We start from the raw sequence: 27,439 nt of genomic DNA on the forward strand, positions 1-27,439 counted from the left end.
TGGAGCCAAATCTCACACTTTAACATGTTGCACTGGAGCAAGGATACAAAAATAAACTGATTTGAAATCCCGAAACCAACATTTATTCATTTTTTTTTTGTACTTCATTTAAAATACAAAATATTTTGCAGTATTATATTGTGAAGTAAACCATTCAACAGCCTTTCATGCTTCTCATGTAGCTTCAACATTAACCAAAATGTTATAATTATATACCGTTTCAGCCAGCAACATTATTTCCAGGGTATTCACACTGAAATGCACCAGTTAGTGTGTCCATGCCATCCTATTGTATTCTCCAAATTAGTAGTATATTTCTCATTTTCCAGTGCACAATCCTTAAAAAAGGCATCTAATTTAGGACAATCTGGTTGTCCTAAATTAGATGTGCAAACTTAATTTGAAATAATAGTCCACTTATTTTTTTTTTGTAATATTTATATATATTAATATAAAAAGGCAGAAAATGTGCATGGACTGCCAGAAATAGAAACAATACAGGTGTCACAAGAGCTCAGTCACAAGTTAAATCATCAGAGGTGATATCCGATACTGTAGGCTAAACATGTTTACCTGACGATAATATAAAAAAAAAACTCCAAAAAGAAGATCACACTAAATCAAAGAGTGAAAACTAGAAGTCGTCTAATTCCTCACAGTCTAACTTCCTCACGCCACGCCAACTCTGATCTTAACACGTCTACGCTCAAATCAAACCGTTATTTACAATAGACAAAAAAATACAGATCTACACGCGTTGTTCTGGCATGTTGAAACCTAAAAACTTGATGCAAGTTATGATAAGACATTAAAATGCTTTAAGAAACCAAACAAAAACAAAAAAAAAAGAATCTCCTATGTCCAGAAGGAGCAAACTACAGGACACACATTGGAACATTGGAAAGCACTGTGCACTACGCGCATGCACACACACGTACACACACACGCAGACATATGCAGCATGCATGTGTGGCACACGCGTGAACTCAGACAATCACACCTGCAAAAACATGAAACCTGCACTCAGACTGTAATAACGTATACTGCAGAAGGTAAGCATAAATGCATAAATCAAAGTCACCAGTGCAATCACTCCTTGAAACGAAACAAGCAGTATTTTCATTCACATAAACAGATACACTTGTATCCACATTCAGTATTATTATCCCCCATCTCCTGACCTCCACTTATTTTTCCCCAATGGTGACGGTTACAACAGGACGAGACAAGGTGGTGAAGCTGGTTCACACTGGCAGTTATCTGGTGAGCAGTTTGGCAGTACTTTAGTTTGGGGTTTTGATGAATGGGTTGAGAAAGGGAATGTTTGACATGAAGGTGCGATCTAGAGTTTCCCATCACATGCTCATTTCAGAATTGCTTAACTTTTTGTCGGAGGATGGAAGCTGAAAAACATGATTGTCGGCAAAGCTGCGACCATTGAGTCAAAGTAGGTTCCTTCCACTTGCTGCCACTTTTGAAATCTGTTTTCAGCCTTGTGTGGGAACCTGGACTTAACATTTTCTTCAGATATTGTAAAAGAAGTTGAGGAGGTAATCTGGGTCTCACGTCAGCTATCATTCATTCGATCTTTCAGACCTCCCAAACATAGAAAAACAAACAAGGACACCCTTGAAGAAACTCTAGAATACACAGCCATGGAGGGGTTTTTCCAATCATTTCAAAGAATATCATTTCAATTTGTTAATTTGTTCTTTAAAGCTTACAAAATGGTGAAATCTGTCATATTTTCTGGCAAAATAAAGGTCATTATCAGCTTTATATTAAGAACTATTTAAAAAACAAAAATTTTTGTTTAAAAGCTCTTTTTTTTCCATGAAGTGCCTTTTATGAAGCTTTGAACATCCACCTTGTTTTGAAAATTTTGGTTTGCATAAATTGGCATTGAACTGTGGATCTAGGTAACTGTTTTCTACCAAGGCACTAGAAACCATGCGGACAGCTTTAACACGTCGTTAAATACCCCAAATATTCTTAGCAAACTTGTACGATTAGAATATTTCTGTAAGTATGTGTACATAACACAAAGGTGGAGGATTAATGCCAGTGAATTTCATGTTAAGATGGGAGAGTGTTGACAGGGATTGCACAGCAGGTGGAAGCAATAGGCAGCGACACTGGATCAGTCATTAGTGTTCAGCAACAATGCAACAGTAATAGAAAACAATCATTGTAATAGAATACAATGATGATGGTAGAAACCAGGACTGTTTGGAGCCAGTGGCTTGGAAATGTGTTGATACTTTTACGTTTTTTTTATTGGCTTTTGCTACATTGCAACCTTAGCTTCAATGTATTTTCTAATGGCCAACGTAGACGTTGCATAACGGTAAAATAGAAGGATATGGATTTATGGTAACCAATATTTTTTTGCAATTGTAAAATAAGAAAAGGGTGGCGTTCATTTGTGCTCTGCTCCTTTTACGCCTTGATTTATCCAGACAAAATCCAACCATTTTTCTACATGTGCCTGTTAATTGGAGGGTGTGCCTTTAACTTCTGAACAATGGACAACGGAGGCATTCACCCTGTATGACAAAGGACATGAGGGCATGCGGGCGCTCACAGAGGCCAGATATATGGCATGCATGTTTTTCAGTTGAGGAGGGAAAAAAAATCAAAGTACCTGGAAAGAACCCATGACCAGAAAAGCCCCCTGCTAAACTGTAACCAAGGAAAGTCAAAAGTTTCCAACTATCAGCACTTGTCTTTAAAAATCACCAAGGAGGAGATACATTGGGGGATCAGTGAACAAACTGTATCACGACAACTTTCATTAACCACAAAAGGAAAGAATATGACACAATTTGCAAAACAAAACGAGCCTATATTAAGCTTCTTTTTTTCGTTTTGCCAACATGCAAAATGAAAAAATGTGGTGGAAATATAACATAAGAAATCCCCCAGGGCAAAAGTTCCAGTTTCTAGATTTAGAAAGCTGGTAGAGACATACCCCAAAAAATTTTCACCTGCAAAAACAAGATTAGTGTGATTCAGCAAAATACAAATGCACGCCACTTTCTTAGTGAAAAATATTTAGAGAAATCCATGTGTCAATTATGAATCACCTTGTGTTGGTCTCTCCTATAGAATCCCAATAAAATCCATAGAAATATAAGGTTGCAATGTGAGAAAACGTGAAAACATTTAGTTTAGCACTGCGTTGCTAGCGTGCGACACCAGGCTGTCTCTCCAGGCTTTATGACTGGACACACCTGACCTGGAAGTACAGCTCCCACTCTTTCTCTAGCACACACGCACAAACAGTCCATCTGTAATAAAATAAAGAAAAGTAGTTAAATGAAAACACCTACTAGTTTCTATTTTGAGTCACTCTTTTCGCAGCTGGAACCACAATACCACTGCTGCCATTTTTTCTTCTATACGTCAAACATCATATAACACTTTTCTGCAAGTAAGAAAATAACACCCTGGTTCATAGGCGTGCACCGAATACAGTGTAAGATGCAGCAAACTTCTGCAAAAAAACAAAACAAAAGAAAGACGAGAGGAAAGTAAAATGCTTAACAGACAGGATTTGCTCCATGCAGTTGCTTATGAATGTGATTCACGTATATTAGCCTGCCTGCGGATCATATGCCATACTTCCATCAAATATATATATATATATTCGCTATATTTATCATGTTTGTAAAGAGATCACTAACACGCACACGTACACTTGGCCACACTCGTGTTTCAGTCCGAGTGGTAAAATCCCCTCTGGCACTTTTCGTCTGCTTTTCAGTATTGCTCGCTGTCTCTTTTCTTCTTTTCATGGTTGTGGGGGATTCGTATGTGTGTGTTCACTGGTAGGTCACAGTGCCACTGGGGCCGGCGGGGTGTGGAGATGAGAACATGTCAGCAGTCTTGGTGTAAAGGTAGCCTTGACCACCAGAGTGACGGCAACCACAGGGTAAAAGTAGGTGCACCACGACGGCTGTCGCCTTAGCAATTGTCACCACCGGGACGATCACATTTGCCAGGGTGACGCGGGGACGGCAGCAGCAACCGCTCCGGCCAGGAGGCGGCCGCCTTAGACAAACGAGTTCATGGCGTTGACGGGCGACGGCGCCTCCGAACTCTCATTGCCCTCGTGCGTGTCCTTCTCTTTCTTGCCGCTGTACTGGCCGATGAAGGAGCCGTCCTCGTTGAACTGTCCGTCCCCACCCTCCCCGTAGTCCACTAAACTGTCGTCGCTCTCGTCGCGCCGCACCGTCCCGTTGGATGGTGTCCGGCTGCCCTTCAGTGGCTTGTGGTCCTCGGTGTCACTGTTAGAGGACGGGAAGGTAAAGCAGCGAAAAATCACTGAGAAAATATTTATACTGTTGACCAAAATTCAAACAGGCTCTTCATACACATTCACATTCTACAGCTTTTCCACTGCACAATGCCACGGTGGCATTTCTTGACGCCAAATGTTAAATCTACAACAATTAGTCATGGGTCAGATCATGGTAAACAATGACTTTCTAGAGCCTCCCATTGTATTGTTTTTGTGGCATAAGGTAGTTGCTGCAGACTGACAGCAGGCCAAGGGAAAGGAGTTATTAAATGTCATTTTTTTTACTATTTTAACACAATATTTTCAACAAATACTGGCAACAACATGCAAAAGCTAGAAAGTCTGTTTAACTAAACAGGTAAAATACAAATGGAGAAAGGATTCTATCACCAAATATCATCAGATTTCAATACTCTCTGTGTATCTATCTGTTATACCAGACCATGCCTAATTACAACTACACAAATTAATTATGTAAACATTTTCTGCACATTTACTGTTTATATTACATTTTATCGTCCATCGTACTTGTACAGTGGAGCAGCTCAGCTACACAAAAGTATCATGTCTAGCGTTAGTGCTTTAATGCTTGAAGCCTAAGCACTAAAGGAGGAAGTCAGCGAAGTGCGTGCTGTTTGACTTGTTGCAGTGTACCTGAATAAGAACTATTTTAGTCAATATGCCAGCAGGTAACATGCAGCAATCCAAAATGCAATCAGAATCTCTATTTTGATGCTGCATTTCAGTAAGAATTCCTTGATCTAGTCCTTTTTTATGCAAGCTTTTCAAGGATAATATCAACATATCCTTTAGATTTTTGTTTCTGTACCCACTGTCTATTTACAATCAATAAAGCAGTATTTATTTGTTAAAATTATGAAGGTAGAGTAAATAAAAGCAACTCTTTTTGTGTTAGACAATTCACTAAGGTAATACAGACCCAGTTGCACATGGTATTAACTGAAGGGAATAACTTTTAAGAATCTTTTTAAAACTGTAGAGAAGTTGATAACTCATTATTGATTACAGACCATTATAGATGGTTTGAAATAAAGTTGGAAATATAAAACTCTTCTGTGCTATACTAAAACACGCAACAAAAAAATTCTGCACATACGCAACTTAGACCGCTCTCTTCAAATTTAGGCAAATAAACATTTTACAATTAATGTGGATCCAATGGCATAATAGCTTGTCTTTTCCATTTTCAAGGCACTGGGCAATAGTAAAAAATAAGATATATGCATCAGGGTGACATTACGGAACTACATAAAATAGATATATTTATGTTAAAGCTTTTTTGATAGATCTATGCATGAGCTGCCAATGACAAGTAGCCATGTTTGCATCGACTGTAAACAAAATGAGTGATAGTGGCTACATTTATGACCTTTGGATAACTGTCAGCACATAAACATTTTTTTTATCCATTGCATAAAAACAAATAAAAACTACTGACAAGGAAACTAAGAGCTTTAAAAGACAGTAGTGACAGATTTTCTGACACTAATATTCAAGTTATTAAATGTTATTAAATGAACAAGGCTGTCAACTTAATGCCAGGTGTAAACAGGGTCTGCGCTGATGCCGTTTGTCCCCACAAATTAATCCACTAAAGTTAGAAAGCGCTTTAAAAGCAACCGGGGGTTGCAGTAGGTGCATGCTGGTTTTATTGCATGTCTTACCTCTCCATTGACCTAAATCCCACAGAGGAGAAAGATAGAAATGCAAATTTACATAAACAGCACTTTACGGATAAGTCATTAGTTTTTGGCTACAGAAAATGTGTACAACTCACAAATATGAAAACTTACAAGGATGCAAGTTTCCATTTGCATCTTTGTAAACTAAGCATGCAAATGGAAAGTAGAAAATTAACGAAAAAACTAAACAAAAACAAACAAAGCTCCTTTAACGGTTAAACCAAAGAAACCAAATTATTTTAATACTATATCTCTAAATTCCAAAGTATACCTTGACCTAATAATGTCATCATTATGTCAAGGTTCTTAATTACATCTGCCAAATCAGATGAGCTGATTGAAAGCACTAACAATGCATTTGTTTCAACATTTTAGAATTAGTTAGTGTACATGACTGGATATTGCTCAAAGCTGAAGTACTGAGGATTAATCAGAACTTTTTCAGGATTACATGGTCAATTAGATGGCCAATGAAAAGGTGACTTGGTAAATAAAGCATGTTTTGAAATTTGCCTTGCCTCGATGGAGCGTTTGAAAATGGAGCCAGGTGATGGGGAGTGTCTCTGTAACCTGATGACATGTTTTACATACATGAAGTAAATTAAAAAACAAACATGTATTTCTTACTGTAACTCTATTGTAGCGTGCTCTCTCTCACCTGTACTCCCCGAATGTTCCATCGTCCTCCTTCATAGGTTGGATCTCTGGGTCTTGGTGAGCGTCTTCTTTCTCTTTAACTGCAGATAACACAATGAGAGCCCTTTAAATATGCACTCTTCCATTCGCCGCACTTACGTCGTTTAATGGTGCCAACTGTGCTTTACCTGGATATTTGCCACCTTTGTTTCTCTTGATGAAGCACACGATGAGAAGCACCAAGATCAGGAGAGCGATGGCGCACATCAGTCCAATAAACCAGCCCTGCGTGGCGATGTCTACCTGCCGGTTGGGGACAGCTGGAGGAAAAGACGCAGAGAGACAGGAAGGGGAAAAGAACAAATGGAAAGTGTGAGAACAACTGACTTGAATATGTTTGAAGAGATGCACCAATAAATGGGCGGGAGATCTGAAAAATGGCTGACTTAGTTTGATTGACCTTGGCCAACGCTTGTGTGGTGGTTAGAACATCAAAAATATTAAATCTGTCTTATTGGCACATTAGGAAACAAGGTGCCCAGCAAACAACCTTTGATGTGGAAGCTGTTGCCTACCAAACTCAAAACTTAGCTATTTTCTGTAGCAGTGAGGTGTTTAAAATTAAGTCTGAAAAAGCACAAAAAGAGAAATTGTTGAGAAGAGTCTGTTTTCACATAAAATAATATTCTTAGCTCATCCAAGTAGCTATAAACAAAAAGGAAGCAACTCTTCTTTTGTCTTATCCTTCTGAGGTTTTGACTCTCTGCTATGGAGCTTACTGGATTTATAAAAGCTGAAAGTTAAGCTAAAGGTCCATAATTTCCATGAACATACAAATAAAGAAAATTGTTAAGGTCAGTAGTCCTACCCACTCACTCTTACAAATATCTATTGACTCCTCACACTACAAAAACAGGACAAAACAAGCTAACAAAAAAACCCATTAAATTTGATCAAACTGAAGATCAGAAATCTGCCACAAAACTTGGTGCATCTCTTTACATTAATAGTGAAACTTAAATGTTTGGGTGGTTCTGTTCATGGAGTCCAAAACTAAAGTTAACAGACATTTCAAACTTTGAAATAAAATTTCAAATATGGATTAACATGCAGTTTTTTTGAGACATTAAGTAAAATGACAGAGTAAATAGAACAAAAATAACAGAAAAAAATGCATATTAGAATTAATGTCAATGTCACATGCAACATTTATTTTGTTTTGTTCTTTTTTTCTTGAAGTTTATTTCTTTATTCATTACACTTTCATATGCAACATCCCATGTATTTCATTGTCCTTTTATTGAGCAAAAATTTTTGTTTTTCTTTTCTGGATATTATTTGAGTCCAGAGGAAAGATTTAATGATTTACTGCACAGTAAAAATTCCTGTTCTTGTCTTTAAAGATTTGTGTTTATTCCTATCGGAGTTGCTTTTGGATTACATGCGTCACAACTATTGACTAAAACACCACCAAAGGCAGGTCTAATTCAACACAAACTTCTCCCAATTCTTCAGTAAAATGTTTCTGACAAACAGGTCTTTTCACGAAATGAACCTTTTTAGGAAAAAAAGAACAAAATTTGAAATATGGCGTGATGAGCACGAGAAATGAAAATGACCTGAAGTAAATGACGACAACTACAAAATGACTACATTCACAGCTGACTGGAACAGTCGACGCCTGGTGACTGAAAATAACAGAAAACTGACTTAAATCAAAGACAGAAGACAATCTGCACCCTGAGGCACGCCGCCTCACCTGGCACCGTAACCGACACTTCTTTGGTCTTGTGGACCGCCGGGCCGGCGCCGTCTCTAGCTACCACGCGCACAGAATAAGACGTCCCCGGCTTTAGACCTCTTATAGTATGCGAATGTGTACCATTTACTGACTCCCTTTTCCATTCATCATCGCCTGGAAGTGGTGCAGCGCATGGAGAGGGATTAGAATCGGACAACATTTGGAATAGCTGTATGCACAGACATTTTGAAGATGGAGGAAGCAAGGAAATGCCTTACTGTTCTCTACAACATATTCCACAAATAAAATCTTATTGTGTCCAAAGTATTCCCAACTGATCACTGGGCCTTCCTCTGACACAGAAGCGTTAACTGTTCCGAACACAGGCCCAGCAGAAGGCACTGGGCAAACAAAAGAAAAAACAGACGTTCTTATTTAAATATGAATCAGAAATTTCAGCTTAGAATTTTTTTTTTCCATTATATTCAAGTTGTTAGAATTTTCAATTGCTACTAAAAAGAGTCAAAAGTCAGTGTATTCATGCACATAAAGTTTGCAGAATCATTTTTCACATTTCGTTACATAAATAATTTCAAAATGAAGCCAAGACAAGAAAACTGTACTTTTTTTTTTAATAAGTTGTTTTTTTCAAACTGTGTCTGTGACAAAGCAGGAAATAAATACGGTAGTTGCTGCAAAAATGTCAATTCCTTGTAAAGACTATGTTACGCTGGAGGACCAATCATACAAGGGAACTAAGGTAAAAATGCCTCCATTTCTATATAGTTCAATACCACATCTATTAGAAACCACCCTAAAATTTGTCATTTATTCATTGACAAAAAAAACAACTATCAAATAATCATTTAATCAAAGCAGTTGTTTTAAAAATATTTTTAAAAAGCCACATTTTCTACTTAAAAAATGTTTTAACATTCCAGAAAAATTCTCAAAAACTGTGCATCGTTTAATTCTTCCTCATATCATGCACTTCTTTGTATTAGCCCAACGCACGTAATCCTAAAACACAATAGAGTTTGTACGTGGGAGATGGAGACATGTGGCTCTGTTGATGATCATTTCATTGACCAAGAACTTGCAAGAAGATAAGAAACAAAATTTTTAAAAAAGGTATTTGGTAAAGAAAAAAGTCAGAACATATGTCCAGAGATGAATGCTGATCAGCAAAGGTTAGTTTCCCCAATGTATGATAACTTGAAAAAAACAAACATCTTTCTTCAATAAATAAATGACGCAATAGGCTTTTTCCGGGGTCTACTTTTAAGGGAAAGCATTTTTGCAGCACTCGGTGTAAGCCAGGGTAGACGTTTGGATGTGCAGTTGGGGACATGGGAAGTGCTTGTACCCTTGTGGAGCGGGGGATGTAGAGACAGAGTGATGGGGGAGGTTGGGTGAGGAGGCTCTGTGGGGCCTGAAAGGACACGGAAAGAGAAGAACAACACACATACAGTGCACGTGACAAAAGGCAACACACAGTACTGAGAAACAGAGATAAGATATTCTGTACTACCTCTGGGCTTTGTCATTTAGAACTCGTTCAAACACTGAATTGATCGTTGTATCGAGACCAAAAAGCCAGATCTGAATTACAACAAGACAGGCATGCACACAAACTGGGCTTGATTAAAATCTCTTATGTAGCAGATCAAAGACAACAGGTAGCAGAGGGTAACAAGGCGAAGGCGTAGAGGTAGGTTATACAGATGGAGATTGTAAGCATAGCAACAAGGCAGTGTGGCTAAAGGTGAAATACAACTGAAAACAAATATTCACATAAAGCTCATGAACACACGTAACCTTATTTTTTCTCAATGTGACATTAAATCAGATTCAAATGTTTCCGGTTCCAGCTCGGCAAGGATTAACAAAATCCTTACAGATTACTTTTTTTGTCTTTCTTCAAAGTCAAGCATTAACATACACTGTCATTACTACACCATTAATCTTTTTGGGGGAAGCTCAAATGATGATTTCATGGCGTTGTAAGCTTCTGAAAGGTCAATATACGAGCTAATTAGAGGCGCAGTAGGTGTGTTGCATTCCCTCCTTGTTAGACATTATGGAGAAATGACAAGAAATCAGCAAAGGTATCAGGAAGAGATTTGCAAACCTCCGTAAGTCTGATTTATCCTAGGGCACGGCTTCCAAATGTCTGAAGGTGCCAAATGCCTCCAAAACATTATTTAGAAATGACCTAAAACAGGAAACTTTTTTGCCTGATTTTAAGTCACATAATGAAAAAAAAAGTTACATGTCAATTTAATTTGGAAATACCTCGGATTAACTCTAAGTGTAATTACAAACTATGACATCCTAGGGTTTGTTTTGGTTTTCTAATGGAAAAAATATCATGCAAACATGTTTGAGGCACACATGTTACCTTTGCCTGGCTCTATAGTGGGCTGAATAAGAGCTTAAAAGAGAAAAGGAAAGACAAAGACAGAGCTGTAAGACATTAAATGGGGGATAAAGAAGAGCCTCCTCATGGGTGTCCGTTTTAAAGGAATCCTTAACCCAACTTTAATTCTAACCCTCAGTAATGTCGCTGATGTAAGGTACTGAATCTATCAGAATTTTGGTGTGAATCACCTCAAGCTAAAAAGCGAAAACACACCGGGCCATACCTGTATCCATGGCTGTGGACGCCTCTTCTGTGATTTCAGGACCAGGCCCTTTTCTTGTCCGAGCCTTCAGGTAAAACTTATAGAGCATGCTTGCGTCCAGGCTGGTCAGTGTGATGGTAGTCACGTTGGCTGGAAAAGTCACTTCCTTGACTGGTCCCAGTTCACTTGTGGTATTAACTGTTGAGGAAGCAGAAAGAGGTCAGTGATGGGAAATGGACAAGTACACATAAGTAGAAGAGAAAACAAGTTATGAGGTGTCTGTTACCCCTACCAGGGTGGTATCTGAGAGTGTATCCTGTAAGGCGTCCATTGTTGCTCAAAGGTGGGCCCCATTTTAGCGTAAGAGTGTCCAAACCGTGGTCCATCACGCTCAGAAAAGAAGGAAGATCTGGGACTGAAATACAAAGTAAAGCCACAGTCAGGATTTATTATGCATTAGAAATCTCTAGAATTGGTATAAAAAAGTGTATATGAAAGCCAACTTTTCAGAGGATAATGTTAAACCTTAAATACACACCTCCTTCTTTGGTTTCAAAGGTCTTTTTGGGGCTAGGAGGTCCCTCTCCTTTGTTATTGAACACCCTGATGAAGAGGTCGTAGACACTGTAAGGCTGAAGTCCCGGCAGCATTCCCTCACTGCGGTTACCACTGAAAGTTAAAATTTGCTCCTGCCCGCCTGCTTCTTCTTCTTGGTCTTGCTGGCCTCGTACCCGACGGTAGTACACCTGGATAAAACACACAAAGACATAAGTGCTATTTTAAAGCCTGGTCACTGAAGTCATATTTCAAAGCACATTGTTCCAAGGAAAACCAAAAACTAACAAGTTTTTGTGAATGAAAAAAGAAAAAGAGTACCCTGTATCCTTGCAGTTCACCTCGGACAGAGGGATTTGATACCGGTTCCCACTGAACTTCTGCCAGCGTGCTGTTAAGAACAGTGACCTGGACACTACCAGGAGCAGACAAAGGCTCTGCCAAGTGGAAATACACCAGTGTTAGTCATCAGCATAGAAAATGACTTCAGATCTGCTACTGTGTCTGAGGTAACTTCACAAAATAAAATAAAAACAAAAGCAGAAGGACATCAAAAAAGTTCAACATTTTAAACTTGCTCAAATCTATCTGGTTGAAAACAAAACTAATGGAATTCATGGAAACATCCACAAAATTCACTCACTGTCTTCTCCCGAGTATCCAATCACAACTGTGGGTTCAGGTGCGTTGCCGTAGTTATTGAAGGCCTGAACTTTAATTTCGTAGGCCACATAGGTTGGTGTTCCAGAAACAACGAGCTGGGAATCGTTGACAACATTCTTCGAGGTCCAGTCGTCTTCCACATCCTTTTGTCTCCACTGCACCTTGTACTGCAGGCCCGGACCGTTTGACTGAAATCCTGTGAGGGGCTGCGCAAGACAAATGTTAAAGAGTTTATTGACTAAAAAGCTGAGGAAAACTGTGTTAAATCTAACTCAACTAAATCAAATCCTTCTTACCTTCCAAGAGATGACCAAGTTGTCAGACTCGGTTCCTGATCCCTCCACATTTGTTGGATTTTCATCCGGAGCTGAGGAAAATCAAATAATAACGCACGGCTCAGTCTGTACATCTGGGAACCTTAAACGTGAACTACTTGATAAGTGATCTATGAAATGTCTTTCCTACCTGAAGGGTTGGTCCTGTACTGTGCCGAGGGGTCACTGGGGTCGCTGTAGCCGACGTCATTCTGAGCCAGCACTCTGAACGTATAGTAGACGTATGGAGAGAGCTGCAGCTGGACCGTGGTGGTGGTACCAGAAACTTCTGTGAGGTTGACCCAAACTCCTGGCTGGTGGAGTAGATCCATGTATTCAATCAAAAAGTCTGGAAAAGAAAAATGCACAATTTTATTAAGACCATATAGATTGGAAAGCAAGGATCTTAATTCTAAAATGCCAATTTGACTAATGACTACTGAGTTTCTGCACTGCAAATTGATGGCATAGGAATAACCATGAATGCATCTCCTTTCTTTGCATTTTATACTGTAACCAATAAGATCATCAGAACCTGGGTTATCATAATATGAGTAAATTTCTTCATGTTTTGACTCATGCAAAAGATATTTGTAGAAGTGGCACCATTTGTGGCAACGCAAGAAACAGAGTGAAGAGAAGTTCTCACAGGGAATTTATGTTTTTTTCTTTTGTTACCAGGTCAAATCTGACACCGAACAATAGTAAAAAAAAAAAATGAATGAATGAATGAATGAGGCGATTAATATTTCATACTCTGTATTGGACTGTTGTTTTCATCTCCAGGGATCCAGGTGAGCTGAACACTTCTCTCCATCTGGTCGGTGAGCTCCAGGTCAGTCGGAGGGTCCGGCTTTTCTGTAAGAACGGTCAGAGATCAATGGTAGAACTCGACATCCTGCTGTCAGACCTTTTATTGTTGCACAGTAATGGGAGCATGTTTGAGTTTATGAAGATATATTTAATGCACCGTTATGATGACAAAAGCAAATTGTTAAAATTCAGCATGGGTCTTTTGGTGGAATGTATGTTTTCTTTGTTTTTTCTACATTCATTTTATGATGACTTGCAAATCACTAATATGTTTCGGTAAGTTTGCCAAGTTTGCCAAGTTTTCGGTGAAATTTTTTTTTGCAGTAATTGCCGATCTCCTACACAGGTTTTTCACTTTCAGCTCATTAGACCTAAATGCTGAACTGAATGAAGGAAAAAAAAAATCAATCAATGATGCTTATACACACACCCACAGTTCTGACAGGAGAGAATGTGAAAGCGGCTGCATCGACAAACTGTGGACATGGAGAAGAGACTAAAGTGCCAAAAATGGAAACATAAATAAAGCAGGAGATGACAAAATGGACCGAATGAAAGCTCTATGTTTACCTAACACAATTGGTGGAGGAGGAGTTGCCTCTGATAGCAAGAAAAATAGAGGAAAGCGAAAGAAGAAGATAAGCTGTTAGTATTAGATAATTTTGAAATGCAAGAAAAGGCAGGAAAAACACGACTGAAGCATTAGATTATCACAGAATCAGCAAAGATAAAAGAAGAGGACAGTCATTTGAATTCATGGAGTTTAAAGATAGACTCTGATGTACAGTAAGCAATTGTTCTTGCTTGAATGCAGTGGTTAGCCCACAACATCACCCTCAAGGCCTTGCTGCCCTAAGTAGTCAGCCATGTTGCGCCTATCACCAACTGTCACTGTCTGCAATGTTTTTTAACTCATACAACATAGCGAATGCGTCAGAGAATAACGCGTTTAAATCAAAAATGTGTCAACCCACCAACAACAGTCAGTGTAGCACTTGCAGAATCCTGATCCAGAATGGTGCTTGTGATGCAGGTGTAAGTGCCGGCGTCATCATCGGTCACGTCTCTGATGATCAGACTGTCATCGCCCACCTCAAACCTGCATGGATTACCAACAAAGATGTGTTAGTATCTTTATCATTGCTCTCGTGTTTTCACCTGAAGGTCTGCTGTACCTCTGATCGTCCGGTAGTTCTCCGTTATCTTTCAGCCAGGTCATGGTGGGCATGAGGGTTTTGTCATGTTTGACTTTACACTCAAACAGAGCACTCATCCCTCTCTGCACCTTTTTGTATGTTGGCTGGGTGAGGATGCGAGTGGGTTCTGGAGCACAGCGGTAATAGTAATTGATATTTACAGATAGAACATGAGCAGAATCATTAAAGCAATTTTTCTACCTCTTACTGACCTTTAACTTCCAGGAAGACATCATTCTCTTTAAATCCTAGGTTATTGGTGGCGGTGCAGGTGTACTTCCCACTGTGTAACGGCTGAGCTACGTTGATTTCCAGCGTGCCGTTCTCATGGATCACATAGGAGTCGCCGTTTTTTATGCTGGTCTGACTGTCCTTAAACCTGTATTGAAAAATTGAAAAGGACACTTTTGTTATTGTGGTTTTGAGAAATACAAGAAACTAGTGGCAGACTTCTGTCAAGTTTGTACATAATCTCTACGGATGGAACCAGAAACAGTCGCTGCAGTTTCACAGAAAGGCTGTCTGACACAAAACAACAAGCCAGGAAACGGCTGTTCAGCTTGCCAACATGTCTCAGCCATGGCTCTCCTTTACATATGAGAAATTGAATCAAAACATGTTGACATTGTGCAACCCTTAGTTTTATCCCTGATCTTGGAAGAAAACAGCAAAAATGGAGCAGTGACCGACTTGGTTTAGGTTCCAACTCCTACCATGCGATGGTTGGTATTGGTGAGCCAAAGGAGGCGCAGTCGAGCAGCGCTGGGTGGTTCATGATGACTCGGTACACTTGGTTTGGCAGAGTAAGAACTCTTGGTGCTTCGGCTGTTGAGCGCAAAGACAAACGTTGCTGGATTTCATTGCTCACATGCACATCAGCGTATTTGAAGTTACACTAACAGCTAGATAACTTTAAAGCTTACCCAGCACATTTACAAATGCATTAGCCATCAAGTAACCAAACTCATTGGATGCATTGCACTGGAAGACGGCACTGCTTCCCGTCTGTACATTGCTGAGAATCACGGTGTCCTCCTCTATCTTTGGGCCATTTTCTTCATAAACATCTAGGACAAATAAAAAAAGGAGACATTTTTATCTTTCTGACACTTCAGTTAAAGGGAATTCAGCATTTGATGGAATTTGCCTGCATCTCAATTTACAGTAGTGAACAAATACTAGTCTGTTTTTTTGTTTGTTTGCTTTTTTTACCCTCTATTGGACGTCCATTGACAAACCAATTAATTTTTGGCTTAGGATTTCCATTAACACGGCATGTTAGGATGCCGGTCTCATTCGGAGCCAGAACCAGGTTTCTGGGAGCACTGATCCAGAAAGGAGCAGCTGGGGAGGGAGAATAAAATGCACAATGAGATTACTGAGAACATGACTCCATTCCTCTAGATATGCTTGTATTTATATATGTTCAGACAATGACGTTAGGAGAAGCTGACAAGCAGAATGCCTTTTTTTTACACTGTACTCCACTGCAATTAAAAGTATGTCGTCAGCAGATTTTGGTGAATTTATTTGGATTGTACATTTTACTTAAATCAAGCATAGCAGAAAATCAAATAATACTCAAAAAATCTTAAAATGTTGCAAATAACTAAACAAACCTAACAAGAGTAAATACAACAAGATTTTCTATTCACTCCTGCCTAGGAAGGTTTGGGTAATTTTCTCTCCAAATAAAATAAGTATTATTAAGTATTTCAAAACTGATGAAGACACAACAGGAAGTAAAAATCTTTGCCGCTCTTCAGACCTTTAACGGTGACTTTAATGAGGTGATGTGCAGAGCCCAGCTTGTTAGTCGCTGTGCAGCGGTATTCGCCAGCATCGTCTTCATTCACGTCAGAAATCTTCAGTGTTTTGTTGAAGTTGGAAAAGAATGCCCTGCCACTGGGCAGCTTCCGTGCATCCTTCTGCCATGAAATGTCAGGAGTGGGTCTGTCACAGGAAACATAAAGATCAACGTCATGAGATCGTTTTTTTTTTGTTTTGTTTTGCAATTTGTGTTATATGCACCACTTTATGTTGGTTCATCACATAAAATCCCAACAAAACATGCTGAATTTGGTGGTTTTAATGAGACAAAATGTTCAAAGAAGTTCAAATAAGCCACTTACAATCCCTCAGCGATGCATTCCAGCTCCAGAGTCTCTCCTCTCAGAACAGTCTTGTTGCTCGTACTGCCGCTCGGCAACTTGAAACCGGGACGACGCTCCCCCTCTGGGTTGCCTGATCACAAGAGGAAACAAGTGGGAATCTGAGTCAAGCCGAAGCAGCAGCCAGGTTAGATGTTGCTCTCACAACGTTTACAAGAGGAGCTTAGTATGTGGAGATGTGAAGTCAGGAAGGGATATTTACAACAATTAGTTAGAGGCACTACCAAGTCAAACTGTTTTCTAAATGTGATAAGATGGGACAGAATTTTTTTTAATAATATTTAATTTTATACATCTTTATTTATTCTTTAATATAGTCTTCAATTTGAGAAACAGGAGAAAATTGTGTCAAGCGTTAATGTCACCACATAGGGAGTGTATTGAGGCCAAGATAAAAGGAGCATGTTTATAGGTAAACACTGGGCAGGAGTCACTCTGGGAATACAACAACAGCACTCACCACTATAGAAATCGGTCATATTATAAGCAGCCAAAGTCTCATTTATTGTTTCCACTGGAATATGACAAAAGAAACATGATAACTACGCAATACCAGGAGGTATAAAGTTGATGTTTACTTTCCCTTCAATAACATTTTTGATAACACTTTATTTGAAGCTAAAGCTTAATCAGTAATACTTTCATCACAAATGTATGTCAGATCATGATTTCCTGGCTAATGTCAAGTTGTCATAACGGAGACATTTTTGTCTCGGTTAATGACAAGTTCAAGCTGTATAAATGCTTGTTGCAAAGGCGCTGTATTAAACAGAAACAATGGCAGCCACATTTCGACTGACACAGACAAAACAAACTTTCACTTCCAGGACTTACTGTTTTGCACCACGACAGAGATGGGCTGTTTCTGCTGGATGGTCTGCGTGTGTGGAAAACGAGCGTAGCAGATGTAATCGCTCCGGGTGTCTTCTGGGAGAACGTTGGAAAAGTATAGGTCTCCGTTCAAGGCCTGGGACACACGCTTATTCAGCGGCAGCTTCTGGAAGTCTGGGGAAGGAAACAGCATGTCAGGAGTGATTAATGTGTCGGTTTTCTTTTACAGGAACGCAGCAAAGTTTACCACTTCAAACCACTCACTGTTATCCATCCAAAAAATGACAGGAGGAGGCAGGCCTGCCGGGGGTCGACATGGAAGCACGAGAGAAACCCCCTTTTGCACCATAATTGCCTCATTTTTCTCCTTTGACCACAAGGGGGACCCTGCGAGTCACAATAACCAAACGAGGGTGTTTTAAAAACACAGGCATTTAGGAATATGTGAATATTATTTGTTGAGGTGTCTTACTGGACTGCCTGATCATAATGGTGTTGGACAGAGCTTTGCCATGCTCATTGCTAGCTGTACACTGGTATGTTCCCTCGTAGGCATCAGCCTTTTCTCCACTGATGTCAATGACCAGCGTTCCTGAACCGGGCTTCATCAGGACTTTGGAGTCCGTCTCCACATCAAAGTTGGTGCCGTTCCTTGTCCATGAAAAGCTACAGATAACAAGAGTAAATCATGTCGCTTAGCCGGGACAGAGTAAAATAAAATTAAAAAACAAACAAAAAAAACAGTCACACAAAAGTGTTTCAGTGTAAAAATGGTTTGTGGTGTGTTTTGTTGCAACCTGAAGTGTGAAATAAACTTTGGTAGAATTTGAAAACAAAATATGTGTATCGGTTTATGTCTGGTTGAACAATGTGTGTGCCCAGCTATTTTTTTCTTTTTGGGGGGGATTTTATTGTAATCCATAAGGGGGGGGGCAGAAAATCTTTAGGAACCACTGGGTGAGCTGCATGTTAAATAAACGTTCTGTCAACAAATACTCCCACATAAGCTGTGGATGTCTGCTTCTAATTTATGCTCTTCTTGCCCAATCGGTCAAGTTTAGGTGGACAGCCTTGCATTGGTAAATTAATAAAATGTTGATGGGATTTGCCATGTTTCCAATTCAGTAACGTCTTTGATTCAATTTGCCTGATTCTAACATGTTTGAGCCAATGACTGGTGGCAAATCAGAGCAGCAGCTAATCCATCCTTCCGGGTGTGTTTCTTAGCCGCCTGATCTCCAAGACGACAGTTGCTATGGCAATTCATCTTCTCCATTTGCCTCCAGGTTAAGTTGCCCTCAGAAGGCAGCGGCATTAAATCATTCAATAAGTGTTTTGGAGTTACCGTCTCACCTGGGATGAGGCTTTCCTTTGGCCTCGCAGTGAATGACGATGTTCTCCCGTGGATCAAAGATATAATCCTTGGGGGATTGCAGAGTTATGGTGGGGGGTTGAGGTACTGGGGAGACATTCGTAGAAGAATATTTCATACACACATCAGCACTGAATTCATTGCAGAGACACTTTGTATAAATGAGGATATGAACTATTCGAGCAACAAGCATGCTTAGCCAAACTTGTCAGACAGGATTTGTGGAGCAAACAAAGACATGAGCAGCAATCTCTCTCCTGAGTAGATGACTTACCATTGTTTGACTTCAAAATTACACTTCAAGCAACACTCCAAAGCCAAGCAAGGTGCTCAGTAGAGTTGTGGCGTTGGGCAAAAAGGCAAACAAACAAGCAAACCAAAAAAAACTCCATGCACATTGTTACCCAAACCACACAAAGAGGAAATCAATACATTCAAAAGGCAAAAACTGCACACAACAAGCCAAGGCTATGTTTTAGGCAACTTACATCCTTCCAGTACTTTAGCTTTTTGTCCCCCATGACATGCCATACAACAGTAACAGAATATTGAGGAGAAGTGTTAGAGTTTCTTCAGATGTCTTGCAAGGAACAAGCAGCAGATTAAGTTGAAAGACAATTTTTTTATATATAGTTTGATAGAGCCAGCGTGATCGGCTTTCCCACGTGTAGCTTGCATTGTTTGTGGAAGAAGGTGGAATAAATGCAAGAAGAGGCTTTTCACAAACACTGAAGTCACAAGTATCAGTTTACAGAAGAGAAACACCACGCAGCATCGGTTGCAAATCATATATTTTTGAGTGACACTTACGATCAAGAGGCACTTCAAGCCCTGCAGTCATGTGACTCAGCAGTATCAATAATACAGCTTCAACACCTGGAGACCATTTTTGTTTCTTGTCCATGTTTGTGTAAGTCAGATCCTGAATGATGATCTTCCCTCCAGGGTTAACAGCAGCAGAAGAGTGACCAGCTGAAGAAGAATCGACTCTACAAAGATATAAAAACATAAATTAGTAAAAATGAACTTTGACATATATTTTTTCTGTTTCATTTTATGTAGTAAAGAAATTGTAATATCAATCCACGGCCTGACGTTTAAATTAACATCTTGATGCAGCTGTCACATTTTTTGGAGCATAATTGTCATTTCCATCATCACAAGTATAGCCAGTATAAAAATAAAAAATACTTCACTATACAGTAAATAGAGAGATGATCCAACATCAATATCAAGATCCGTATTGAACACCATCAATCTGCAACCCCTACAGCGAGTTCAGTGCACCTTGCTTCTAGTTCATTAAATTATATTATTAGAAGTGATTTAATGTTTTTTTCAATTCATTAAGAAAAAAAAAGCAAAGTTTGTAGCTTGAACAGTTTGAATTTATCCTTTCTACAGCTGAAAAGAATGCAAATTAAGACACTAAAATGATCATTCTAATATTTATGATGTAATTATGAATCTTATGAATAGACATACAACTGACCAGATGGGCAAAAGTTACAGCAGCATAGCCAACAGTGCCTTTGTGGTTTACACATTTAATACATTTAATATAAAAGGACTCCTTGGTAGAGTCTAGATCAAAAGTTTTTGTTGGAAATAAACAGTGCTTCTATGAACACAGACTGATCTTGCAACATCTATAAACATTTACTCTCTCATAGTAATACAATTGTAATACAATTCCAACTTGACACGCCATAAGACAAGCACTTTCGACTGGCTGGTCTTTTGGTTATCCAATAATTCTGCCAGTGTAGAGACTCTGGCAGAAGGAGTCGTCAAAACAAACTCGATTCAGGATTCGCTTTCCTAAACAACCCTGTCCATGGGTCTGTCCTCAATTTGTTATCCAACCAATTGAGAAACACTCACTTGAGGGTTTTTTTTTTTTTTTTTACCATCCAGGTTGATGAGTTTTCTCAAACTTCTGCCAGTTAATTGAGCATTAGCCTCCAAACAGACAACCACTCATCCATACAATGTGAGACGCCCCTGGCACCACATGCTTAGTCAAGACGTACGAACATTTAGCTGGGGGGAAAAAAAACAAGAGCAAGCAATGCTGCTCCAGATACAGTTGCATACATACTGGCACATGTATGCACAAAAAAAAAAACTCCACATTACCAGAACCATCATGGCAGGCATGTCAGACTCTTGGAATTACACATGAGCTCTTGTTTCTACTGGGTTGAGGATCACGAACCGATATGAGCCGATGCATCACAAACATGGCATAATCATGCTAGCATTAATGTTATCTGGTAAACTGAACCACAGGGAAAATATTTCATGCAATTTGCTTCAACTTTATTCACCATTGTTTGCGGTTCACAAACTATCTTTTAGTAGACCTTAATTTATGAGCAGACTTAACGGTGGCTGACACATATACATGCCTCCTACGCAAAATTACTGCAGGCATGTTAAAATGTCCGATCAATATTTACTATCAGACAGGCTATTTAATTTATTGATTGAGAATCAAATAATAAAACGTAAAAATTTATAATTCCCATGTTCCTCTTCTATTTCTACTTCCTGTTCCCTTCCAATGTGAACTGCTCTCTTGCAACCTGGGCAAAACACAATCAAACTGAGACAGACCTCTTTTACTCTTTCTGTAACACAAATATTTTTCTCACTAGCTAAAAAAAAATAAAAAATTCAAGAAGCCAGAACATTTAACTCATTAGGGAGCATTGAAAGGCATCAGTCATGTGGATGCCTGCAGACCGTTGGTCTATGTACTGCAATTGCCTGGCATGTGGGTTGTAAGAACGTCACAGCGGCCCAACGATGGAACAAATGGGTACATCAGAGAGTTTCTGTTGTAAAGCATCCAGGTTGCCAAACGCAGACCAGGACGGCCAGCAAGTTTCACATACTTGAGAGTTCAGCGCCTACCATCTGGACAAGAGTAATGGACTCTTTACAATACTAAGTATCATCCTGCACCCTGTCTCAAAGACCGCCATTAATCACACTAACAGTTAACTGCCCCATGCGTGGCCTGCCATAAACACCAGAGCAGATGGTTTCATTTAGAGTGCAGATGTAGTCATAAGGTGTAAACTGATGACAAAAGGCAATATCATTTTTTTTAGAGAGGATTTTGTTCATCATTAGTCCCTTACTAGAAGTTTTTTGCATGCATATTGGCACCACGGGGAGAGGTCCAGAACTGTGAATGTTGCAGAGGTCTTGCTGTTTTCTCTGATAAACAAGTGACTCTCTAAATGAACCTTAAAAAGCACAAAATAAAAAAAATTATTGCATCGGTAATAAAATGGATGAGATTATGTGAGTGTGAAGGCAGTGTTAGAGTAATATAGTAGACAAACTGAGGAAGGCAAGTCATTCATGCAATCAGAATATGATAGGGGCTTAGGATACTGAAGCCTTCAAAGGCATCTGGAGGTGAAATGATCATCACACGATTAAGCCCAGGTCAGTTACTGCTCTGAAAGGCAGAGGCACTGAGAGAGAGAGAGTGAGGTTATGAATGCACACAGAGGTTTTATCCTACTGAAGCTAGGCAGTGAGCGCAAGCTAACACAACCCCCAAGACACAGCTAATTACGCTGACATGTCCTGTTGAGTATTACTCTCACCAGGGGGATGAAAAGCAGGCATAAAGAGGGTAACATCACTGAATACATTACAGACAGTTCATGGATGCTAAAGCTCTTAATCTCTTTGTAAAAAAAAAAAGAACAACAACATTGAAATATGATTACATAAACGTAGCATCTTATGTTCAGATTAATTACAGTAACGCCTCATGCAGCTGCAGCAGACACAGTCCTGCAACATCAGCAGCAGTTACACTGAGCTCTGCTGAGCTTTGCAACAAAAACAAGAGTAGAAGAAATGTTTTTTTTTTGTTTGTTTTGTTTTTAAATAATCCCTCCCAAATATAAAATGAATTCCAAATTTGGCTGTTTCAAAAGACAAAATGTGTAAATCATCCAATTGCATTCATTCTCAATAGGACATAGCTCTGACCTTTGATTGGAGGATTCTACCAATCAAAGCAAATGACACACCATTTGCTTTGATTGGGTTTTGTAGCTCTGAATGTGTGGGATTATTTTGTCTTTGGAAGCTGAGCCTCCACACCAATCTCAAGTTGCTTGTGCATTTTTTTGTCCATGTTTTTAGAGCTATATTTAGGTAAATTCATCTCGACATAAGAACTGAAGAAAAAACAAGCCCACAGCATTGTGCCACCAAAAAATACAATAAAATACGTAAAAATGTGTCGGTGTAACCTCACGGAATGTAAAACAGTTCGAGATGTTGTATAATTTTGCAAAGCAATGTTCATCTGCGGTACGTTTAGATGCATAAATATAGCAAACATGAACTTTTCACCATCTTACAAAACAAACACTCCTTCACTTGTTTTGTTTTTCACTCTCAGCAGAATTGACAACATTAATGTGTTTGTATTGCCTGCTGAGTGAACTTTTCAGAGTTAAAGGGTAGAACCATGAAGGCTGTACTGCGTAGTGTGGTGGAGGACATTATTTACAGAACGGCACAATTACACAAACGTGCACAGCATTCATCCTAATGGTAAGAGGAGCAAATTCATTCCTGGATGAACATTTTCTTAGATGCTGCCAGGGGAAAGCAACTATGATAATAACAGCTGACTCAGTGAGTCAGTGGGATGACCTTGGCGAGGGGGAAGGTCATCGCTCATCATCCTTTATCCTTTCACCAACTCTGAGGTCAGAAAACCATGAAGCTCTCCCTTCAATTGATTTACTTCACTGGATGCTTTGTCTTGACTTTTTTGGTCTCCTTTCCAAAGACTAAATGCTAATCCATTAGCATGACAGTTTACTGTCACAATAACAATGGCTACGTTCTTTCGAGTTTAAACTTGCACAATGGCTGCTATTGGTCCTAAAAACTTATATAGAGGCATATTTATCATCTCTCCAGCCAAAAGAAGAGAACAAAAAAAAAAAAAACTGCAGAAAGTGGGTACATCCAGCTTACATGAAGCTCAAATATTTCAAACTGGTGTCTAAAACATAATAAGGTGAATGTTGATTAAATGTTTTGTCTGTTTTCGAGAAACTGCAAAGCCCTGTGTGACGTAATTTCTGTCATTTGTACCTGCCTTGTGAAGGAGAGGTCTCTGCAGATATTCATACACCGCCCAGATTTTTGTGCAAACACTGGCTGTATAAAGACCATAATACTCCTATACAGACAGTTGTGCCAAACACACAGCAGGTTGAAAAAATAAGTAGAGCTTATTTCAAAGTAATACAGAGAGTTTAGAGTTGTGGACACAACTGGACATGTTATCTCTTAGGACAAGCCTTTAAAAACTGCATGGACATAAATCACGTTATTCCTTCTTTTCTTCAGCTCCTTATTTGAGCAGAAGAAACCATTATTGCCCCCTAAGAGATTGTAGTAAAATATGTATATCTCTAACTGGAGTGAAGCTGCTTAGCAGAGCTAAAAATAGTACGAAGAGAGGCTCGTTCTCGTTCACAAGGTTCTTCTGGCTTGTTTACACTGATATGTTCTTTAAGTGGTGGCGTCAGGCAAACCTGCAGATCTCAACTAAAATTCTTTAAAGAGCCGTAGTTTGTTCGTTCTTGCCAAAATGTTCAAGATCAAAACAAGCAACATCTCTCAAAGCTGTCAAATGTACGGCCGTGAACTGCCATGCCCCTCAGTTTGTGAAGCCTAAAGCAAGCTACTTTGTTGGTCACTCCTCAGCCCTCAGTCACTGAAAGATCACAGCCTGATATGACAGACGAGGGAGGAGAAAAAGGGAGGCAGGAAGAGGATTGCAGGGAGGGATGGAAAAAAATTATTTGCAGTCACGTTAAATCACAGTGACACAGATGTTTATGTGACAATGTACTGACTCAGACTCTGTTCAGCGGGATTGGACCAGAAGCTCAGAACATGCTTAGCTATCCATTTGCAATGGAGCTGAGCTCTCAAAAACAAGATTTGTATTTCTTCTTATTATTTTTCTTCTAATACACTCCGAACCACTAAAAACATAATCCATCAGCTACTCCTGTAGCATCTGAGAAACTCCCACCAAACAGCATTTATTTAAGAAATTACAGTCACAGTAAGAGGCTAAAACAAAACAAGGCGAAATGAAAACTATAAAAAAGAAGCACAATCTGGAAGTACTTCAAAACTAAACCTATGAATGCCTGAATGAAGAAACTTAACTTGGATTTAAATTACTTTAATATATATATATATATATATATATATATATATATATATATATATATATATAATATATATATATATATATATATATATATATATATATATATATGTTTTTTTTAATTTATAACTAATGTGGTTCTCAAATTTCTTGCAAAAACAAGTAAGTCAAAAGACTTAAATCTAAAAGACCTATAAGTGACATCTTTTTTTTTTTTTTTTTGCTCTGAGCCGGTTGTTTCAATTGTTGGCACCAAAAGGATTCATCTGCTGACATCATCTAAAGCCATCACCTTTGTTGGACATTACGTAGCCTTTGCTACACCAACATCATCTCTTCCCGAAAAAATAGAAAGACTGACATAACTGGTAGGTCCCTTTGTCACCCACAGCTCCACAACCGGATCACATTGAGCCGCCTAATCAAAACAAACTATCTCAGCTTCTTTTAGATGTGCAAACACACACACACATACAAACGCACACATATAGGACCTTGGTTTTTGGGTCAGTTTTTCCAGCAGCTTCCACAGAATGCCCCCCCCTCCGGCGCCTGCTTTTCTCTGAGGCTTTGTGATGTGCTGATGGTCAGCATGCCGCCATGCCATGACGGCCCCCACCCGCTCCTCTGACGCTGACCCATGGGGGCTTTTGTCCTTTTGCGTTGTTTACCACCGCAATAATGCTGAAACGGCAGGGGTCTCACAGGGTACAAAGTGACACCTCTGGACGATAACATAAGAGACCACATCTCCATCATATATATATTTAATATCTGACGCCTGTAATAAGGCATAGCACATCATTTCATTTGTAAAAGAAAAAAAACTACAGATTTTAAGAGACATAATGGCAATAGTGTAATGTTGACTGCAATTGAAAAAGAATAAACAGTGTTACCTTTAACTTAAATGCAGAAGAAAACATAAAATGACATAAAATGTCCTTGAAAGCTTTTAAAAGAAGCGAACAGCAAGATATCTATTGATCTCTCCAAGTCGTCCAAACGCTAAATGTGGCAAGTTGTGTCAACTTAAGGACAATATTGACCAGCGAAGGCATTAAGATGTAAACAGTTCAGCACCCATCAAGTAGACATGCACAGCAGCTGGAGGAAAGACAGAAACATATGTTTGAAAACAATATTATTGTGTTTTTGCATGCATTTATACCATAGCACCCTGATAATTAAAGCTAAATCTGACAAAATGATTAGGAATCTGATATGCTTTTGCAAGCAGAAAACAAAAAATGTAGGACTTTTTCCTACATTTATATGTAGAAATAATGATATTATTGGTCTCATTATTGGCGATACCAATGAGTTTAAAAGTCAATCTTCTGTGAACTGGTGTACAATTTCTACAGCTGCCATTAGGGCCATTTTGATAGACAGTGTTCCCCACTGCCTGTCAGAATTTCTAAAAACCCTCTTTAGAATGATGGCATGATTTATGTAAGAGTTTTTCCAATTCAAGTCTTCTGCATGATTTAGCTAACACCACATGCAGAGCATCTTGGCTGCCATACTACAACTGGGGCAACTGATAACCCACGATACGGGCACCGTACGGGTATGCCTGCTTGAGACAAAGTTTTGGAAAAGGTTTCATGAGAAAAATGACACTGAGTGTTGCATGGTTTGTGTCCAATATGGAAGTAATTTTTAAATTTTATTTTTTACTTTTGATTCTGTTAACTGCATTGTCTTTAACTCTTTAATTTTGAAGTATCAAAGCAAATGGGGTTGATTTGAGAAAAAAAAAAAAACTTTTTTCCCCACTTACAACTTGATGTGTGCTTGTCTATCACATAGAATCCCATTACAATGATGTTTGTGTTGCAACATAAAAACATTTTTGAAATTTTTGTAAGGCACTGTATTTACGTATCACCGTGTTCATCCAACGTCCGGTTTTAGTGCGATATTCAGACGATTGCACACATTCAGGGGCCAGCAGAAATCTGTTTGTTTGCTGCCTGAGGCCTGACTGTGGATGTGCCAGTGGGCCCATGTGAGTGTGTTCAGCTCTGAGTGTGCGCCTTGCCTGTCTAAAGTCATCTCTTCAAAAATTTGCAGGCAGAGTCAGTGCGGAGGCTGGCTCCGTCTGTCACTGGTTGTTGTTTGCTAAGTCATGTGAAATACTGAGCAGAAATGAGACGCAAAAAAAAAAACTTCATTCCTCACCGTGTGGACTTTATTTTTTCCTTTCAGGAAAGTAGGATTACAAAATAGGATGTGAGAAAAGTGCCAAGTTAAATTTTTTGGGGGGGTCAAAT

General features: G+C 39.1%; 1 protein-coding gene across 6 annotated transcripts in view; it reads right to left on the reverse strand.

The window, feature by feature from the left end:
* Positions 1-60: 60 nt before the first annotated feature.
* Positions 61-27,439, reverse strand: part of nrcama (neuronal cell adhesion molecule a) — a 47,444-nt gene continuing 20,065 nt past the window's right edge. Inside the window, exons 2-31 of one of the 6 annotated variants that reach the window (XM_055054762.1) lie at positions 19,733-19,911; positions 19,411-19,428; positions 18,904-19,009; positions 18,023-18,216; positions 17,815-17,937; positions 17,554-17,724; positions 16,681-16,792; positions 16,317-16,501; positions 15,761-15,892; positions 15,472-15,615; positions 15,262-15,373; positions 14,761-14,927; positions 14,528-14,675; positions 14,327-14,451; positions 13,923-13,952; positions 13,296-13,397; positions 12,691-12,888; positions 12,522-12,592; positions 12,206-12,431; positions 11,884-11,999; positions 11,546-11,753; positions 11,300-11,422; positions 11,029-11,205; positions 10,785-10,817; positions 9,750-9,815; positions 8,662-8,784; positions 8,402-8,557; positions 6,831-6,962; positions 6,665-6,743; positions 61-4,289 (exon numbers count right to left, since the gene is read on the reverse strand). In XM_055054762.1, the coding sequence (XP_054910737.1) occupies positions 4,055-4,289; positions 6,665-6,743; positions 6,831-6,962; positions 8,402-8,557; positions 8,662-8,784; positions 9,750-9,815; positions 10,785-10,817; positions 11,029-11,205; positions 11,300-11,422; positions 11,546-11,753; positions 11,884-11,999; positions 12,206-12,431; positions 12,522-12,592; positions 12,691-12,888; positions 13,296-13,397; positions 13,923-13,952; positions 14,327-14,451; positions 14,528-14,675; positions 14,761-14,927; positions 15,262-15,373; positions 15,472-15,615; positions 15,761-15,892; positions 16,317-16,501; positions 16,681-16,792; positions 17,554-17,724; positions 17,815-17,937; positions 18,023-18,216; positions 18,904-19,009; positions 19,411-19,428; positions 19,733-19,826 (3,906 nt within the window). In that variant the 5' untranslated portion in view covers positions 19,827-19,911 and the 3' untranslated portion in view covers positions 61-4,054. The remainder of the gene's footprint in view (positions 4,290-6,664; positions 6,744-6,830; positions 6,963-8,401; positions 8,558-8,661; positions 8,785-9,749; positions 9,816-10,784; positions 10,818-11,028; positions 11,206-11,299; positions 11,423-11,545; positions 11,754-11,883; positions 12,000-12,205; positions 12,432-12,521; positions 12,593-12,690; positions 12,889-13,295; positions 13,398-13,922; positions 13,953-14,326; positions 14,452-14,527; positions 14,676-14,760; positions 14,928-15,261; positions 15,374-15,471; positions 15,616-15,760; positions 15,893-16,316; positions 16,502-16,680; positions 16,793-17,553; positions 17,725-17,814; positions 17,938-18,022; positions 18,217-18,903; positions 19,010-19,410; positions 19,429-19,732; positions 19,912-27,439) is intronic. The other 5 variants (XM_055054763.1, XM_055054764.1, XM_055054765.1 and 2 more) reach the window with 5 other exon arrangements.

This window comes from Poeciliopsis prolifica, unplaced genomic scaffold (assembly GCF_027474105.1).
Source record: "Poeciliopsis prolifica strain line A6 unplaced genomic scaffold, Auburn_PproV2 SCAFFOLD040, whole genome shotgun sequence".
NCBI classification, from domain to species: domain Eukaryota; kingdom Metazoa; phylum Chordata; class Actinopteri; order Cyprinodontiformes; family Poeciliidae; genus Poeciliopsis; species Poeciliopsis prolifica.